The sequence below is a fragment of the Phaethon lepturus genome, unplaced genomic scaffold (genome assembly GCF_000687285.1).
Source record: "Phaethon lepturus isolate BGI_N335 unplaced genomic scaffold, ASM68728v1 scaffold4080, whole genome shotgun sequence".
In the NCBI taxonomy this organism is placed as follows: Eukaryota; Metazoa; Chordata; class Aves; order Phaethontiformes; family Phaethontidae; genus Phaethon; species Phaethon lepturus.
Genome location: NW_010512523.1, coordinates 31,972 through 51,689, shown reverse-complemented (window position 1 = coordinate 51,689; position 19,718 = coordinate 31,972). Strand labels below are relative to the sequence as shown.

General features: G+C 36.0%; 1 protein-coding gene across 1 annotated transcript in view; it reads left to right on the top strand.

Annotated features, from left to right (window-relative positions):
• The window catches only part of MARCH6 (membrane-associated ring finger (C3HC4) 6, E3 ubiquitin protein ligase), a 52,694-nt gene that overhangs the window by 7,603 nt on the left and 25,373 nt on the right, over window positions 1-19,718 (top strand). Inside the window, exons 3-9 of the mRNA XM_010287296.1 lie at window positions 2,888-3,031; window positions 7,184-7,256; window positions 9,089-9,257; window positions 11,670-11,862; window positions 12,897-12,958; window positions 14,948-14,980; window positions 16,651-16,702. Coding sequence (XP_010285598.1) covers window positions 2,902-3,031; window positions 7,184-7,256; window positions 9,089-9,257; window positions 11,670-11,862; window positions 12,897-12,958; window positions 14,948-14,980; window positions 16,651-16,702 — 712 coding nt within the window. The 5' untranslated portion in view covers window positions 2,888-2,901. The remainder of the gene's footprint in view (window positions 1-2,887; window positions 3,032-7,183; window positions 7,257-9,088; window positions 9,258-11,669; window positions 11,863-12,896; window positions 12,959-14,947; window positions 14,981-16,650; window positions 16,703-19,718) is intronic.

Sequence of the window (19,718 nt, the reverse complement as noted above, 5' to 3'; positions counted from 1 at the left end):
CCCCCCCGAAAACAACCAGACAAACAAAAAAACCCTCCATCCAGGTTTAGTATTCACAAGTAGAATGTTAGTACCTCACAGATGTGACCTGTTATCCAAAAAACTTTCTAGTAGTTTTCCCATAGCCCAGACAACTCAAAAAAAGTTGAACTAAAGCTATGAAAGCTCACTTATGCCCAGCCAAAGTCTGTCTTGAGTTTTGTGCTATAATAGAAAAAAACCTGTTGCTTCAGTTGGCCTCTAGTAGAGAGATTTTTATGTGGAGGAACTATGGTAAATAATGCCAGAAATTGGCTTCTCAAGCTGAGTTAGGGAAGATTTACTGGGATGGGAATTAAGAGGTGGAGGAAGGATGAGGAGGACAAGTGTGCAAAAGGGAATGAAGAGGATGTGGGAAGTGCATAAAAGGGGGTGGACTGCAGAGAGAAAATGGCAGTAGGTGACAGACATAAGGCGGGGGATTAGCTATGAAAATCACTGTCTGCAAGCTTCAGTGCTGCAGTGTGCTTGCACACCAGGGGTTCCTGGTGTGCTAGGAGTATTTGCATTTCACCTACCCAAATGTTGTAGGACCTAGAAGGGCTTTATCTTTTCATCATGGTATAAAGCTTCTAGTAGAAGCTTTATATATTTTGAGGTGTGGCAAAGCAGAGGAAAAACAGCAGTCTTCCCCACCACCACCACCACCCCCAGCTCCTGAATTCATCAAAAAATCACAAAATTGTTAAAATTTTGGGAATGTAGCTTGTCTTCTCTGAGTAGTAGCTACATTGTGCATTTATTTGAATGCACAGTTGTAATCCTAAAGCCTTTAGAAAACTATGTAGAGGTGTTAACATTTATAACCACTTCAGCTTTACTGAGTTAGGATGGGCATCCTTTTTTAGAGTCTCCTGTGTGTGTTCAGTGATTCCTGAAAGATGCATTTTTTAAAAAACTTTAACCCCCCCAACTTTCCCCTAACAGATATGTCATTAATGCAAAGTTAGTGGTTTCTGTGTAGCCTCTATTGCAGTTCCAAAGTGTTGATCAAAATATATTTTTTGAAAATAAAAAAAATAAACTTCAAAGTATCTGCTGAGTTCAATTTTGTCTGTGTGATACCCTAAATGTGTAACAAATACACTCTAGGTAGGTATTCTTTTAGCACCCTTAACAGAAGTTTGCATGTCTCATCTGATAATTTTCCAGAATGTTTGTTCAGTGTGAGCTGAGAGATCATTAGTAAGTCTTGACATTTTCTATGGTACTACCAAATTGTATGCTAGATCTGCTTCTGTAATAAGAAAATTGTAAATTGGTAGACAGCGTCAAAATACATTTGTGTCCTGCTTTTAATTTATGTTCTCACAGCTACACTTCCCTAGTGTTTTATTTTTAGTCCTTTTTTTATGAATACCAGTTCCTTGCCAGATACCTGACAACTAAGAACCTGGGAAATTTAAAACCAGTTAGTATTTGTCTTATGGTTACTGTTTTGTTGTTACTTTGTGTGAAATATAATCCACATGTTGCTGAAATGCACTAAACTCTCCACAGTGTTTGGCTACTTCTGCCTGTTGATACTGCTTTTCTATGTTCTTGAGCTCTCTTTGCAATACAGAAACTTAGGGAAATATCCCTCGAGAGGAAAGAGGAGATTTTTCTCCTGTAGACGCTTCCTCTCTCAGATTAGTAAAAGGATGATTTGGAATGTAGGTAAAGGTAGCAGGGGTGTTCATTAGAGAAAAGGGGGGATGCAGGTAGATTGCATGAAGCAGTGTTTCTCAGACTTTTAAGTCAAAGGATTGACCATGAGAGGGAAGGAGAAGTTTTCTCTAGTAGTTTGTATAAAAAGTGAGTTTGCTTATATAGTTAAAATGTGATGTTTTAAAAAATAGGCCATTAATTAAATGTCTTAAAGTCTTCAAGCTCAGTTGTTTCCAACATAACATCCAGGCAGCAACGTCTTTGTGCAACTTCTAACTGTAGTTTATCTTCTTTGTTCAAATCTGTTATTGATACTGTTCATTACCACTTCTTGGCATCTGTGTAAGTATGTAGGAGCTAACTAAATTTAATAAAATTGTTATAGATAATATGTTTTTTATTGTTTTGCAAAAGAAGAAGCCCTGTCACTGTTTTTCTTGACTTTTGAATAGGGATGGGTTTATGTAGTATATAGGTGTTGATTTTAAAAAGTCAAGAAAATTTACTATTATGAAAATGTCTGTACAGGCTGAGAGATTTGCATTATGTTCTGTAATAGGAGTGACCTTAGAAGAAATCTTGCAGGGTATGAAATAGATATCTGTTGAAAGTAAAAGTCATTCTGTGCAAACTTCATCGTCTCTGTAGATACTTAATCAGTTCCCTTCAGTTTTCCTGTCTGTGTGGTGCATTCATTTTGATGAATTTTTTTGTGCTGTTGTATAGCAAGTGGAATCTAAATTATCTAGCACAAACAAATTGGCAGTATGCAAAATTGCTAACTGCTCTTGTTCCTTTTGCTATTTCCTTGAACTAGGTTTATAAGTAATGGACAGGGATATCTTTGAGGTGGTGCTGAGTGGCAGGGCTACGGAATTTAGAATCTGCTTTTTCTTGCAAGCTTATGTTGAGAGAGGGTTCACAGCTGATAAATAAAGCTATTAAGAAAACTTTTCTAAGTCAAAAAGTAGCATGGAGTTTATTAATTTTCCCATTCCACTCAGCACACAATGTAACAAATGTGTCATGTGAAGGGTTTTTTTTGTTATTTGTTTGGGGTCATCTCTTGGGAATATATAAAATATGCTTATTCTTCTAGTAAGCTTTTGCCAAATACAAACATTTTGTAGTTGGCAGGACGTTTACATAAATGCTTCTTTAAAGAAAGAACTGTTTCATAAGTGCCTTTTCTACACAGTTTATTCCCCAGATATGCCTTCACGGCTTCCAATCCAAGACATCTTTGCTGGACTGGTCACGAGTATTGGCACAGCAATACGATACTGGTTTCATTATACACTTGTGGCCTTTGCATGGTTGGGAGTAGTACCTCTTACTGCATGTAAGTATTAATTTTTTGTACTGTAATACTCTTATATGCAGGAAAATATGCCACTTCTAGCAAGAAAGATTTGTGAGACCATTGTTGGTTTATTTTTAAAAAAAATCATAAATTCAAAGACATTATTTCACTTATTTTCACTCAGAAGTTCCAGCTCTCTGACTTTGAAGCCAGTAGCGCAATGCAGGAAGGTGTTAAGAGATAGGAGAAAATGCATAAAAGGACTTTTAAACTTCTTATTCTAATAAAATGCCTTTTTTTCAATTATTTTCTTAAAAATCTACATGGAAGTTTTTATTTGGTACAGTTTACTAATATTAGGATAGAATAATTGTCCTGGTTTTTCTAACCATCTATAAATGAAAGTGCAGTTTGTTGGTTTTTTTTTTTTAAGTATGAAAAGTGAAACTCCTTTACAGTCATATATAAACTGATTAGTAAAACTCCGCCTACAAGTAGTAAAGGAATTTAACAAAAAATGAGAGTGTACATTTAAGTTATTGTAGTATCCAGTTTGAAATTCACTTTTCAAATACAGATGGAAAGAGAACTATTGATGTTTCAACAAGCTAAAAATATAGAGAAGATGGGGAGGAAAAGGCAAAAGGGATATAGTGTTCAGTCAAGGAAATGATTGGAAGTGCATCTTTACAAACAGTAATTTACGCCTTGAACAAAAGAGCATCTCCCTAGACAGTTTCTCAATATGTTCTGTGCTTTTATTTGTAGCTGGCACTGTCTTAGTTTGAGAGTAGCACAATACTGGCATCAGCTGTGGAAGAGTGATCCTGTTTCTGCAGCCTGTCCTTCCTGTGTGAGAAAAAGAGCTTTTCTGGGCATGGAGTAAACAAGATTTACAAACTGCTCTGCATTAAAACTAAAAAATATTTCAAATTTCTTCCTTGGAGTTTTAGATGAATCTTGGTTTTCTGATGTTGTCTTTCAAAATGTAAATGTTGTATACTTTTCTTACTAAAATTTCTGAAGGACAGCAAATTCATATTCAATAGATTAATTAAGATAGTTATGCTTCATCACTTCCTGCAAACCTGATGCTGCCTCTTCAGTAACACTGAAATGTTACCAGAAGTCACTACCTACAACTTAGTTATAGAAGACTTTTTTTTTTTACAAATGTCATTTTTGGTTTTAATACTCATTTACTAAGCTAATATAACTGACTGAGGATTTTGATTTACAGGTGACCATTTTTTTTACTTTGTCTTAATTTCTGTCTCTACTATTGCATATGTACCCCTGTTTATGGATTCTTTTAAGAATTAGTGTACTGTGAAGGGTTACATACTTGCACAGGAAGATATCCAACATGACAGAGCCATTCAGTCTAATAATCCTCGAAAAATCCATTTATTTTTGAAATTTGTCAGTATCTGTCTTGTGAGTGTGATTTTATATAGGTCTTGTTTTCTTACATTAAATGCCTTTAGTGTGAACTTTAATTTTCTGTAATATTTAAATACTTTTTAATGTAATCTTTTGCCTTCCTTGTTTCTGTCATATGGCTCACATAATCATGTGTGGCTGGCTTCACACGGAATTATTATTCTCATTATTTCATATCTGGAAGAAAAAGGTGTAGCATAAAAAACTTGTCAAACATACCAAAAGAGACGTATGGTTGAACAGATCTGTCTTCCATATTAAGATACTAGTCATACAGTTATCCCATTGTGGGATAAATTCTACATTCTTTTTTTGTAATTTCACTTCTTTATTGTATACCCATTTTATATGGTTGAGTAAAAGGCATTTACCTCTCTGTGCACCTCAGCCTAATCCCAGCAGGCTATTCTGTTAGCACAAAGCATATTTACATTAGTGGATGAAAAAAGTCAGTTAAACAATTTGCTATGCTCTGTTCAGAGAATTAGGATTAATTGGGCCAATTTCATCCAAAGTGGTTTTATTATCTGATAATTATATTTAGCTGCATGGTTCCTAGAGTGAAATAATCAAGGTACCTATACAGTACACTGGGCAATAAAGAGGTGTATGCGCTGAGTAAAGTGAATGTGTACACTAAGGCAGTAGGAAATGCTAGAGTGGGAGTTGGGTTGGCTGAAGTGCCTCCTTTATCTCAAATTGTAGAAATCACTGTTCACACACCAATATGGCACATGAATGTATTTTTCTGGAGTGATTCAGTTGCCATTTAAAAAAAAAAACACACAACCATATAGCTGAAGAGAATGGTTGCATACATGTTTCATGTAATTGTGTAGCATTTAAAATTGTCAAGATGTGTAATAGAACTACTTAAATTGGCATGAGTAAAGTATGAATGGAATTGCATATGTGACCAGCAGAAGAAGGACTGAAGGAGTATTTGCTGTTTGTCAGAGAGCACTGTATATGTGATTTCATTCAAATCAAAGGAAAACAGACTAAAGATGAGGTGTCAAGAAGATGAACAAGACTGGAGTTAAAAGATATACAGATAACGAAAACAGGAGAAGTTTGAATTTTGCCTCAGATTCAAGAGGAATGAAACAAAACAATGAGACAAAGATCCCAGATGGCATCCACTCATAAAGAGTATGAAAGGCAAGTTTAAAATCAGTTCATGAACGCCAATCAAGATGAATCCAAGAGAGATAATGAGGACTTACTGGCTCATCTCCTTTATCTTCAGTGTTGTCCACAAGTGATCCTGTCCAGGCCACTTGGACTTAGATGTCTTAGTGCTTGTATGAGAGTGAGCAAGTGAAATCTGTGAGGAGAAATAGCTTGCTTAGAGATCAGTTTGCTTAGAGATTTTGTGTAATAAAATCCCCTTCCTGTTCCATAAAATCTCAAAATGAGTTTTGTTACACTGGTTTCTTACCAGTTATAAGGCTTGTATTCTTTGACCTGTTCAGCCTGGCAGAGTTCCCCGCAGTATCTTGCCCCTTTGAAGTTCCCCCACCATGTAGCTAGATGGTAGGCAGAGGCAAACTATTGAAGCTCGCTGGCAGCAGAGGATCAGTATCCTCTTGCTAAATTTGATCAGTCACTGTTCAATATAAAATGTGTTAGTAGTACTGACTACAATGAGACCGAACATTTTCATTAGATCAGCTACAGTGATTGTCTCTTTTGTGTTCTAGCTTACTCTAGACCTTTAAACTTTGGTTGGGGTTTTTTTGTTGGTATTATTTTCTGTCCAGTATTGCACTGGGGATATAAGTGTTAACTTCCTCCAAGTGCTATGTTATGTCTTACATAAAAGGAAAGCATAAACAGTAAACCTTTTGGGCATTTCTAGTGGATTGATTCATGACACATATAAAAATATAAACTTTCTAGAAATTCCAAACAGGTTTAACGAAGAGGTAATGAGCTATTTATTCTAGGTCACAGAAACCATAGTGTGCCAGTATATACTGAGTACCTATGCTTGCCTAAAGCATGGAATGAGAATCTTGAGAACTGCATTTCTGGGTATGGGTGCCTTAATTCTTCCACCATCCTGTTCTGAGCATCTGTGTCATCCTGCTATGAATCTGAAGCTAATTTTCTTAAGTAGACTATATACACTGATAACCTACTTCTAAGATTAGGTGACTGAAGAATCATGGTAAATAGCTAACATTAGCTAGCATCAAGTATTAATCCATAAAAAAATTATTTAAAACAGATGATTAAATGGTGAGACCCCTTGCTACAAGATAATACCAAAAGTTTATATGGGTTCAAAATATGATTGAACAAATTAATGGGGGGAAAAAATCCATCAGGGATTAATTAGTACTGAGATATTCTGGCACAGGAACTGAGCTGCTTTGCGTGAAGCATGTGAGAATGTACTGAGGAAGTACTTGCTGCAAGTATCTTTAACCTGTTTCCATATTCTTTCTTAGGCATCAGTTGGTGTGATCAGTGCTGGCGACTGGTCTAGATGAATCCTGGGTCTAACCTACTATGGCGGTTCTTACACTTTGAATGTATACTTTGTTCACCTGAAATAAATACAGCTCTGTTCCATGTGGCTGTATATGGTCTTGAGTTCTGTTAGTTCACTGAAAGTTGAGATCTTTTTCCTTGTCATAAATTTAGTTAGGACACCAGATAAAAAGAGGGTACCTAGGGTCCTTTCCAAGTGAGGCTATTACCAAAATCAAATTTATACCATGCTTCTGTTTACTTGTGCAGGTCGTATCTACAAGTGCTTGTTTACTGGCTCTGTGAGCTCACTACTGACACTGCCATTAGATATTCTGTCAACGTAAGTACTTAAACAGTTTGATACAAATAAGTCTTCTAGTCAGATTACCATGAAAATGGTTGCTTTGGAACTTGGTGTTCCTTTCTTCCAGTTATGCTTGTTATCTTCCATCATCTTACACGAGCATCTGCCCATTACCCTTTGCATAATGAGATGTATGGCCAATAGTGTTACAGTAGAAATCGTTTCACTTTGAAGTTCTGTAATTTAGGATCTTTGGAGATGTAAAACTAACTTTACAAAATGGGCCCTGGTTAATGAAAATTTGTATTTGATGTCAAGAAAACTTAAGCTGGAAAATTGCACTTAAAAAAAATCATTTAATACAGTTTAAATTGGATGACACATAGTAGAATATTAATCTATATTGCTAATAATATTAATGTCACATTCTCTTTGCTTTGTTACATTTTTATATTTTGAATTTAATTTTATCCATCCCGAGTCTCTTACGTGATAGGGATTTTTTTTTTCCGATTGCCTTCTAGCTGATGCTTAGATTTTAATGCTTCAATCACCATATGCTATTGAATATTGTCTATCTTTGTCCTTTTTAAATCAATTTTACTTAAAGAATCAGTAAATACCAACACAACAGAGTTTAAGGCTGGTTCATTACTTTTTCATTTAGTAGAATCACTTGCATATCAAGCAAACTTTGAATGAATGTCCTGTGCAGTTAACTAAGTCATCTCAGTTGGGCTATTTGATTTGAGACATCAGGTCATGTTACATTTAATTCATTTTTATTAATGGTGAGAGATGCTGGCTTGAGATTAACAACAGTATTTTTCCTGTTATCTTTCAGTAAGTGTAGAATTTTTTTTTTTTTTTTTTTTTCTGGGAAGAATCTGAAACAACTGAACCTAGAGCACCTCTTCTCATGTCTTTTACAGTCTAGGGAGAAAATAAAGGATTCAAGTATGTATCAGATTTATAATGGCATGTGAAGCTGTGCTTTGAGATGTATTTCTTTGACGGTGTCAGTAGCATCTGGTGTCATCTTTTTTTCCTGAGCAAATTCACTGTGGTCAAGGAGTAGTGCAGCGGTGGAAACAAATGGGAATGTGTACCTGGAGTTTAGGGATGAGGGTTGCTTAAGCCAATTTAAGTATCTCTTGCATTGCTTGAAACCCTATTTTCAGTTGGCTATAACTGAACTTTGTTTTACTGCTGCTTTACAGTTACGTATGACTTGATAGATTAGGATTTTTGAAGTATTGAGATAGTACCTGGGGTAAAAGGCTACCCAAAATGTAGAGCAGTCTAAGGCAAACCCTGCAGTTCCATTCTTTTGGTTAGGGTAGCTCAGCGGTTAAATGTTTCAGCAGACTGGATATTATGCATCTAACCATTTAAACATTTTACTCTAGCAAATCATTTACTTAATGACTATTGTGTTTCCTTTGCTATTCTTGAAGATTGTTTTTCCTGAACTACTTTTGAAGCTTTTCTTCATATTGAGTCAGATCCTGTTTTGCAGGAGTGTTTATATTTAAACAGTAGTAATTTCACAAACCAGACCAGGATGAAATAAAACCTTTTCCAAATCAGTGTTTATCTTGGCACTTAAAAGCATTTGTACAGGTACATACAGACTTCCTAAGAGAAATCTTGTTTGAACAGATTTTTTTAAATTAAATAAAAATTATGTCTAGATACTTTCTTCACCTAGACACATAAATAAATTCATGGTTTTGCACAAATACCAGTTTATTTGTTGGTTTGGACTAGGATGATCTGTTTGTGGCAGCTAACAATGGCTAAGTTTAGTCTTATTAGCAAAATATGTTTGTCATTAATGTTTGGGGATGTTTTTCTTTCTTTAACAGGGAGAACTTACTGGCGGACTGTTTGCAGGGCTGTTTTGTGGTAACATGCACTCTATGTGCATTTATCAGCCTTGTTTGGTTACGTGAACAGATAGTCCATGGAGGAGCACCACAGTGGTTGGAACAAAATCAGCAACAGCCACTTAATGGTGTTGGTCAACAGAATGAGGTAAAACTTAACTGCTCAATAGTTCGTGATAAATTTAGAAAATGTGTTTTTTGTGAAAAAATACATTATCAGACCCCAACAGTAATGTTATTTTACTGCAGGGTGTCTTTGTTTGTACATTAGCAGAAATTGAACGTGTATTCCTGTATAAACTCAGTGACACCACTGTTGCAGTTTTGAAGTTCTGTAAAATGGAATGTTAATGGATTTGTTATACTATAATTTTTGTAAAGTAACATTGTTTTTATTCTTATGTCTGTATTTTTACACTTGTTTTAAAATTATTTTGTGTATATAAAGCTGAACTGTCAGCCGTAATCAGTGAAGATGCAGCTTGCTTTTATTTTGTCTTTTTCATAAGTATTTCAGTAGTTCATGAGTTAACAATTCACTGTTCTCAAAGCAGTTGGAGGTTTTGTTGAAACCCCTGAAGTTGGAGCTTCTCTGCCCTCCCCCCACCCCTCAACACACACACATGCAGCCCTTTAGTGCTTACAAGAGCTTCTTGGGCAGGAGAAGAGGTGATACGTGCGTGGCGGGGGAATAATTAAAATTTTGTTTACTTTTGTAAGAAATGTAATTTTTTTAGACAGAGATAGATCCTCAGCTTGATGGTTGACTTGAGTCCTTGAATTATCATCTTTCTAATATAATGATAGTTTTCACATGATCAAGGGTGTTCCCCTCTATTGAGCACTGGTGAGACCACATCTGGAGTGCTGTATCCAGTTCCAGGCTCCCCCAGTGCAAAAGGAACATGGACATACTGGAGTGAGTGTAGTGAAGAGCCAACAAAAAAGATTAAAGTACTGGAGCATCTGCTTATGATGACAGGCTAAGAGAGCTGGAACTGTTCTACCTGGACATGGGAAGGCTCAAGGTTGACCTTATCATGTGTATAAATGCCTGATGGGAGGATGTAAAGAAGACAGAGCCAGAGTCATCTTGGCAGTATTGAGTGACAGGACAATAGGCAGTAGGCTCAAATTAAAATATAGGAAACTCCACTTAGACGGGGGGGGGTGTAAGGGGAACAAAAAAAAAAAACATGCCAGAAAAACAAATGTGGGTTCCTTTTTTTCTTTTTACTGTAAGTGTGATCAACTACTGGAACAGGTTGCTAAAGCGTGTACAAAGAAGGGCAGCGAAGCTGGTGAGGGGTCTGGAGCACAAGTCTTATGAGGATTGGCTGAGGGAACTCAAGGGTGTTCCCCTCTATTGAGCACTGGTGAGACCACATCTGGAGTGCTGTATCCAGTTCCAGGCTCCCCCAGTGCAAAAGGAACATGGACATACTGGAGTGAGTGTAGTGAAGAGCCAACAAAAAAGATTAAAGTACTGGAGCATCTGCTTATGATGACAGGCTAAGAGAGCTGGAACTGTTCTACCTGGACATGGGAAGGCTCAAGGTTGACCTTATCATGTGTATAAATGCCTGATGGGAGGATGTAAAGAAGACAGAGCCAGAGTCATCTTGGCAGTATTGAGTGACAGGACAATAGGCAGTAGGCTCAAATTAAAATATAGGAAACTCCACTTAGACGGGGGGGGGTGTAAGGGGAACAAAAAAAAAAAACATGCCAGAAAAACAAATGTGGGTTCCTTTTTTTCTTTTTACTGTAAGTGTGATCAACTACTGGAACAGGTTGCTAAAGCATGTACAAAGAAGGGCAGCGAAGCTGGTGAGGGGTCTGGAGCACAAGTCTTATGAGGATTGGCTGAGGGAACTGGGGTTGTTTAGCCTGGAGAAGAGGAGGCTGAGGGGGGACCTCATTGCTCTCTACAACTACCTGAAAGGGGATTGTAGTGAGGTGGATGTTGGTCTCTTCTCCCAAGTAACTAGCGATAGAATGAGAGGAAATGACCTCAAGTTGTGCCAGGGGAAGTTTAGAATGGATATTAGGAAAAGTTTCTTTGTGGAGAGAGTGGTCAAGCATTGGAACAGGCTGCCCAGGGAGGTGGTGGAGTCACCATCACTGGAAGTGTTCAGAAAACATGTGGACATGGCACTTGGGGTTATGGTTCAGTGGGCATGGTGGTGTTGGGTTGATGGTTGGACTTGCTGGTCTTAAAGGTCTTTTCCAACCTTAATGATTCTGTGAAGTCTCCATCTCTAGAGTTACGCAGAAGCCAACTGGAAAAAGCACTGAGCAACCTGCTGTAGCTGACCCTGCTTTGAGTAGATTGGTTGACTAGACGATTTCTAGAGGCTCTTTCCAACCCAAGCTACTCTGTGAAGAAGTCTGAATGTTTCTCTTCCTCTTTTAAAATGTTTAGTGGTCCCAAATTTAATGCTTATCTAAAAATTACATTATTAACATTTTTTAATACTATTAATTTTTGCTATGTATAGGATAAAAGTACAGAGAGAGGTTGATGAATTTAACTGAATAATAAATCCTGTTCCTGCAGGCTCAGGCTGTTGTAAATGGAGGTGTTGAAAATGCAGTGCTTGATCAACCTGCTAACCCGGCTGCTGAGAACGTAGTTGTAGGTGAGAACCCTGAAATTCAAGAAGAACAAGTAGATGAAGAGGAGGAGGATAATGAAGATGAAGAAGATGCTGTAGTAGAAGATGCAGCAGATGCAAACAATGGAGCACAAGGTAACAGGTGACTCAAAACAGTAATGTTCTAGTTCTTTTTAAATATAAATTAAACCACTGAAAATGGAACTGTCGTAATTTAGGGAAGCTGTGTAAACTCTCACTTGAGCTTATTTATCTTGTTTTTCCAAATTTACTATATTTCTTTTGAGTGCTGAAGCATTTGCTTGCTGAAAAGCTATCAGCAGTTATGAGTTGAATGTTATGTACTTAAGTCTTTTTGTTCTTTTAAAACTGACTTTTAAAAGGCCTCTTTATCTAGTAGCCCCATTGTGACATTTATAGTCAATTTTCAACAGGACTCACTCTCAAAAGGTAGCCATTTTTTTAAGCTTTTCTGAAAATCTGTCTGCTTTTGATGCCTAAAGCCATGCCTAACCCCCAGCTAGAACCTAAGCACCATGCAGCCACTCACTCCTCCAGTGGCAGGATGGGGGGAAGAGAATCAGAAGGGTAAAAGTGAGAACACTCATGGTCTGAGATAAAGACAGTTTAATAGGTAAAGCAAAAGCCGCGCATGCAAGCAAAGCAAAGCAAGGTATTCATTCACCACTTGCCATGGGCAGGCAGGTGTTCAGCCATCTCCAGGAAAGCAGGGCTCCATCATGTGTAACGGTTACTTGGGAAGACAGATGCCATCACTCTGAACGCCCCCCCCTTCCGTCTTCTTCCCCCAGCTTTATATGCTGAGAGTGACATCATACGGTATGGAATATCCCTTTGGTCAGTTGGGGTTGGCTGTCCTGGCTGTGTGCCCTCCCAACTTCTTGTGCACCCCCAGCCTACTTACTAGAGGGGTGGTGTGAGAAGCAGAAAAGGCCTTAACTGTGTAAGCACTGCTTAGCAGTAACTAACACATCCCTGTATTATCAACACTGTTTCCAGCACAAATCCAAAACATAGCCCCTTACTAGCAACTATGAATGTAATTAACTCTTATCTCAGTGAAAACCAGCACAAAAACATAAGACTCACCCAAAACAAGATGTAACCACTCCATGCTAACGGCTGTAAAAATGGCCATGTCTCCTCAGATGACATGAACTGGAATGCTTTGGAATGGGATCGAGCAGCAGAAGAGCTTACTTGGGAGCGAGTAAGAATAATTTTTTTTTTTTAATTGAATAATTCAGACTCATACTTGAAATGATTTGTGCTATTGCTGTGTTAAAATCCATTTGGGATAGATTTGGATACTGTTGTCTAGTGTGAAAACTATTGGTAAGAGGCTTTAGTGAACTAAAAAAGTAATTGTATAAAAAACCAAAATGTTATGCTACTTGTTGACTATCAAAAAGGCGTTTATTTGATTTGAAATATAGTAGCAACTTAAAACATGTTTTAGCACAGACTTGTTGAAGTTGAAGAAGACTTCAACTTGGTCATATTTAGAAATTAATTGTGGCTTGCATTGAGGATGCTAGGCCAGATTAGGAGCACATAGGTGTTGTGTTACATATAGTTTAATGCTTAATTTTTGTATTCATGAAAGTATTAGACTAAAGAAAAGAGAGAACTGGTTAGTTTATTTACATATTTGCAAAAGACAATCGTATTTCTTAAAAAATGATGGAGCTTTTAATGTAACATTGCTTCTGTTTTGTTTATGGATCACAAATTCCATAATTAGATCGTGAGAAGCATGTACACTGTAATCATAGAGTAGCGTAAAGTCTCAAAACTAGATTTTTGTAGCTGGTTTAGAAGTAGCCAACATCAGAGTTCAAAGTTCACCACATGCAGCAAAATCCACCTGAAGATGGATACAGCAGCTTCATATGATTTACTAGTGTCACTAGTGCCACCATAGTGGACGGTTGTAAAGCTAGTCACTGTATTCCTAGGCTGTGATGTAGTTGTTGCCTTAATTGCAGTGTAGTAGAAATACAGTTTTCATCACAGGAGACAGGTCTTGACCTTATTTTGTTTCTAGTGAAAACTTCTTAGTTTGTTTTGAAAGATATTAGTGAAAATGGACATAAATAAATTCAGGTTTCTGAACCATTCTACTTTGTATCTCAAGACGGAAATGTTACATTTCTGAAGCCATTTTATGTGCTGGGAAATGTTGATGTACTCCTAATGGAAAATATCTTGATGCCTCTCCATGAATATAGAAATCAGTTTCAGCAAACTCTCATAACCATTTCCAATCTGATGTGCTGCCATAAGCAATAGACATCTAGTTGTAGTATCAAAAAGTGGGGTAAAGCTATAATAAAAGCTATTTCATCTTGTGGAAGTACTCACCAAGCTTTCTGAATTTTCAAAAATATTTGCATTTTGGTTTACTTTGTAAAATATGTGCAACTTTAATCTTGAAACTTAGTGAAAAATCCTGGTACAAAATAGCCTTGAACCTGGTACTCTACAGCAGTAATTGTGAAGTAGGAGTGTCTGGATTGAAATAGCAATTTCACTCCTTGAAGTGAGGGGAAATGAGAGGGGTGGGGTTTTTTTGTTACCCCCTAACAGCTGTGCAGAGTCATAGAGGATTTGTTTCATGTATTCCCTAGCTGTAAACCAGTTCTGTTCTAAACTTAATAGCATACAGTGTAGCAACATTATCCTGTTACTAGTTGCTTTTATACATTGAAGGTAAAACATTAACTTTTGACTTTTCTCAGTGCAACATAAACTGATACTTTACAGTTAGGAAGAAAAAAAAAATTGCTCCTGTATTTTAATATTGAGTTGCTTAAACACGTTTTTAAATAACAGTTCAATCACTAATGTCTTTTGTAAATACAAAATCTTTGTCGCATTCTTCAAAGTCTTGGAAAGAAATAGCCTATAAATTAATTGATTATATGTTTGGTTTGCCATATAAAAATACACATGTATTAAGATATTCCACATGTATATCACTGCTTTGATAACTGAGTTTACTGTGTTGAACAAGAACTTAGTTGCTATCTTTAAGAATTTATGTCCAGGTTCTGTTGGTTGAGCAATTAAAAAAAAGCTTTTGACCATATTGGACATTAAAAGTTGGTGTGAGAGCATCCTCTATGAGGCTTATTTTAGACGCTTGTTGCTTCATTTTTCTGATGAGTAAATAAAATTTACTTTCTTATCTTCACAGATGCTTGGACTTGATGGATCTCTGGTTTTTTTAGTAAGTGAAATCCTATAATTCAAGAATTTCTATAGAAGCTTTTTTTTCTTTTGAAAGTAAACTGTATTTTTTAAAATTACATCATTCTGTTTGAAGTCCCAGTTTTCATATGATATGCATCCTTTAAAGAGGCTTTCATATGATGTCATGTTCAAGCAAACTGTCTTTTTTAGGAGTTTCACAGAGGTGGGGGGGTGTGTGTATGTGGCATAAAAGTGGAATTTCTTAAAAGACATAGGTAACTGTTTCACATAGTAAATAAAAATTAGTCCCTTTAAAAAAGCATACCCTGAAAATACATATTTGTTCTAACCTTAAGTTTTGCTATGATTAAAATAGCATCCTCATTCAGGCTTCTCCCATTTGCCCTAATACCACCAGAATACCACTAGTGAGTTTTTAATGTAGACCAGATTTTAAAATTTAAGATTTTAAATTTACGTCAGTTATCTTTCTTGACTTTACCTGGGTTTTGGTTTGGGTTCTTTTGTTCCTCCCTAGAATTTTTCCCCTCTTGAATACTATTTTAATTGATCAAATCTTTTTTTAAAAACTTCACAATAGTCAGTCTTTCTGATGGAGCACGTATCTTTTAAATTGGTTCCAAAAATCTTTATGATTACAATAATTTAGCAAAGCACTCCTAAAAAGGCCATTGTCACACTTGTCTGTGGGTGAACCCATGTTGATCATCTCCCTGACAAACTGTTATGTATATGATGCATATCTTCTAGTGGGTTTTGTTATAGTTTATTTGAAGGGTTCTCTGCTGCCCATGCTACCTGACTGTTGGAGATGTCTAGCTCTGACTTCAGGGTCAGGGGAGAGAGAGTGCCAAGAGTGGATGGCAGCAAAACTTTAAACCATGACAGATATATTCATTGGATATCATCTGCCAAATCATTTGTATTTTAAAGGGAAAAAAAGATCTATGCTCTCTTCCAGCAGTATAAGTTTTACTTCATTTAATGTGTGAAAGACATAGTGTTCTTAAATATTAATGTGTTTATTAGATACTGTAGTGGATAAATGTCTCATGTCTGAAATAAAATGTCTCATATTTTAATGTAATGTCTCATGCTTAAAATAATGTAGCTTATTATGCCATTAGTGATTGACTTTAAATATTATTATCAGAAGAATTAAAATGCCAGTGTACTTCTGGCTGAGTTCACATCTTAGCTAAAAGTAATATGAAAAAATAGAGATGTGCTGTCATTTCTAGAATGAGAGCCATCAGTTTTGTTAATGGCTTTCTTATGGCAAACTCTAATTGTTAAAGACTTAGATAAACATTTTCTCATTTATAAAACAAATATCCACATACATTTCATGTAGTTGTTTTTAAGGATGGAGCTATTTATATTGATTTTAAAATAAAAGCTTGTTTTTACAAAATAAGAGTGCTAAAGCAAATATAAATGCTCTTATTTAGGTAAATGTCCATCAATGTAAACAGATGCTTTCATAATCTGTCCTGCATGTTTTGGTCTTTGTGTTAGAGCTAATTTCTTGGCTCTTACATGAGATGTGCAAGTTCTAGTAATAATAGGCAGTTGAAATAAGATTAGATAAAAAAGTGAAGTCACTTATTTAAATGACTGATATTTATGTACTGTTTTCTTGTCGTCTTCCTCTCTCCTTCCCTCCTTCCCCCGCACTCCTCACAGGAACATGTCTTTTGGGTGGTATCTTTAAATACGTTGTTCATACTTGTGTTTGGTAAGTATTGCTCTTAGGTTTTAAAAAGATCTTTCTCTGTGAAGTAATAATGCAGCTTAATTTTAAGGCTGTTCTCTCAGAATAAATGAAGTTGTGACATCTAAAAATGGAACCACATATGAACTGGGAATATGGATAATAAATCTTTATTGCTTTTAGTTTTGTCATTTTAATTCCTTCAAGTGAATAGGTTTAAAATAGGAAATCTAACAAAAGCTTAATGATGTCAACTAAAGCACAGAAAATAGTATTTGTTTGGAATACTGTTAACTTAAAGGAGGAACCTCCTGGACTTTATGAGCAAATGCAGTACTACTAGGAATAGCTAGGACTTTTTTTTTTCCTCCTTATAGTTTTTGCTAGGTATATCTAAATCACTTTTTACATCCAGAATCCATTTTTGAAGCTCAAAATTGGGAGGGAGGAAGGCATGCAAGAATGTAGCTGACTGTGTAGAGTTGTCAAATATATTTTTATTTTGTGATCAAAATTACTATGGAACAACCTTGCTTAGTTCAAACAACAATTTAAGACTGACTTAAATTTTAGAAAATCGTAAATTCTCGTCAGTGGTGTATTTTACTTTATTTTCCTTTCTCCTTCCTGTAGATGCTGAAGCTGAATTGCAACTTTAAATGTTTGCAAGACTTTTTCTGTTTCTAGTACAAGATAGAAATATTTCCATGTTCTGATTCCATGTATAGTTAGTGTCAGGAAAATTTCTTGGACATAAACTTGCCACAGATTAAAAAAAAAAAAAAAAAAAAATCCCCAGACTTTAGGTGTATATTTCTCAATCATTTGAACCCTGAAAGAAAAGGGTAAAATGCCTGCCTTACTGTAATCCCCCTTGAGAGATTCTGGAATTCCTATTTTATACTTACTGCTTATAACATGTAGGGTAAATTTGCAATTCTACTCTGGTTTTACTTTGGAAAGGAGGGTAACAAATTTAGAAGTTTTTTTTTTTTAGGACCCTCCTGAGAGGCACTGGACTGTAATACAGATGTTTTTTTTTCTGTAATTCAGATTTTTTTTTTTTTTTTTAACCTTACACCTGTTGAGTGACATGGGAGAATAACAGCTCTTCCCTGTGCTTCAATTTTTCCTGTTTCGCTGCTAACAGAAGCTTTTTGGATTATGGTGCTCGAGCATGTTAGTGTTGTTCATTTGACACAACTGTGTGCAGAAGCAGCAGCATTTTAGTGACAAGATAGGGCATTTTATACACTTGAAGCGATACGGGACACAAAATTTCACTTGCTCTGAATTATTGGTTTAGAAAGGGATTAGTTATCTTGTTTCGGTTTTTTTGAGTCGTCCTTTTTGGCAGAAGAGTTTGAGCTTTAAAAACTGAAATTATACTGTAGATAAAAAAGCTCTCAACACTGTACCAATGATTTGAGCATCTAGATAGTGAAACGAATCAGCAGATCAAAAGAAAACAAAAAGAATTCTCATGTATATTTAATTCACAATACTCTTCTAATAAGAGTTGGAAAGTACTTGAATTATTTCTTTCTGGTAATTAGTCTATTTTAATCTGTAGTTATCAGAAGTTAATTAGGTTTTTTAGCTGCTATAAAATCTAGGCTTTTTTAATAAGTAGATAGTAACTGAAATTTCTAAATCCTTGATTTAAACTCAAGAATAAGTGAGTAATAAGAATAATTAATAAGATTGTCATATAGATGTATTTTTAGTAGCTCTAAGTGTGCTTTAATAAGTAGGAAACTAACAAGTGGAGAAGAGAAGGGGAATGACTTTCGCAAGCAATCAAGTAGGTGATCTGGGAATTTAATATGTGCCTCTCAAGCCTATTTTTACTATTTTTCCCACTAAGTAATGCTGCCTAATTTACAACTGCCAAATCTCTAGTTGTTCATAATTACAGTCCTGGTGAGTTCAAATGTCACAGGAGGCACTTTCTAGAAGATAAAACATAAGGAAAGCATTCGGAACCTTAATTACTGGTCCAGAAATTCTCCTGTGATGTTCTCTTGGATAAGTTAATTAAGTTCGACTTAAATTCATATTTTCGATAGCTCATTTTAGTACTCGCAGAGGAGTTTGTGCTTTTAATTGAAGGGGATCTATTAGAAATTCTCTTTTAAAGAAAATTATTTTTAAAAGCATGATAAACTATGCACTGTAATATCATAAAACACTGTCAAAAAGATACAAGAGTCGTAAGTCTGATGTCTATAGCAGTTGTGAGTAAGTTTTTTGATTTTGTTTTGGTTTTTTTTAATCTCACTTTTCTTTCTCCTCTTCTTACTGGGCAAGAAGAGCTCAAGGCCTCACTTTATCTTTTACATTTTTACTATTCCCGGTAACTGCTGGTTTCTCTGAAAGGGACATAAATTAAAACTTTCTGATCATCGATGAGGGTAATACAAGTCCTGCTAAATCTTTTCCTGTTTTTTTCTTTTTACGTATTGGTCATATGGAAATGAGGAGAGAGAAAATAATCAGGCTTTTTATTCAAGGGTATGTTTAGTCTACAGTAGTCCCCTGAGTGGATTGTCATGGTATAGTGAAGGCAGTTTAGGTGAAAGTAAAAGCTTGCAGTTACTGCAGCCCCTTTACTTCCTGTTTGACGACTCCTACTCCTGTAGGAAAGTGATGTTGAATTCTGTAGTCCTTCGTAGCTTGGTTAGAAGACCATGGAGTAAGCTAAAACAACTACTTGATCCTGTTGCAAATACACAGGAGTCCAAAATGGGTAAAATGCTGTGTTTTTTAATTAATTCCTCCTGAGACCTCAGAATTGGCAAGAGTGAGTTCTCAGGAATGATGAGAGTTCTTAGTACATTGATTCAAAGTAAAAAAACTTCTCAGTTGCTCCTCATTCCTTCAGTGGAGCATCATCTTTCTCTCCCTCATCATCTCTTCCCTTTGCAAATTTCTATAGGGCTTGCATTTTTCACAGTATTCTTAGGAACTAAAGCACTGAAACTGAAACCTTGCTAAAGCAAGTCCCATCTGACCAAGATGTAAAATGGCTGCTTAAGTC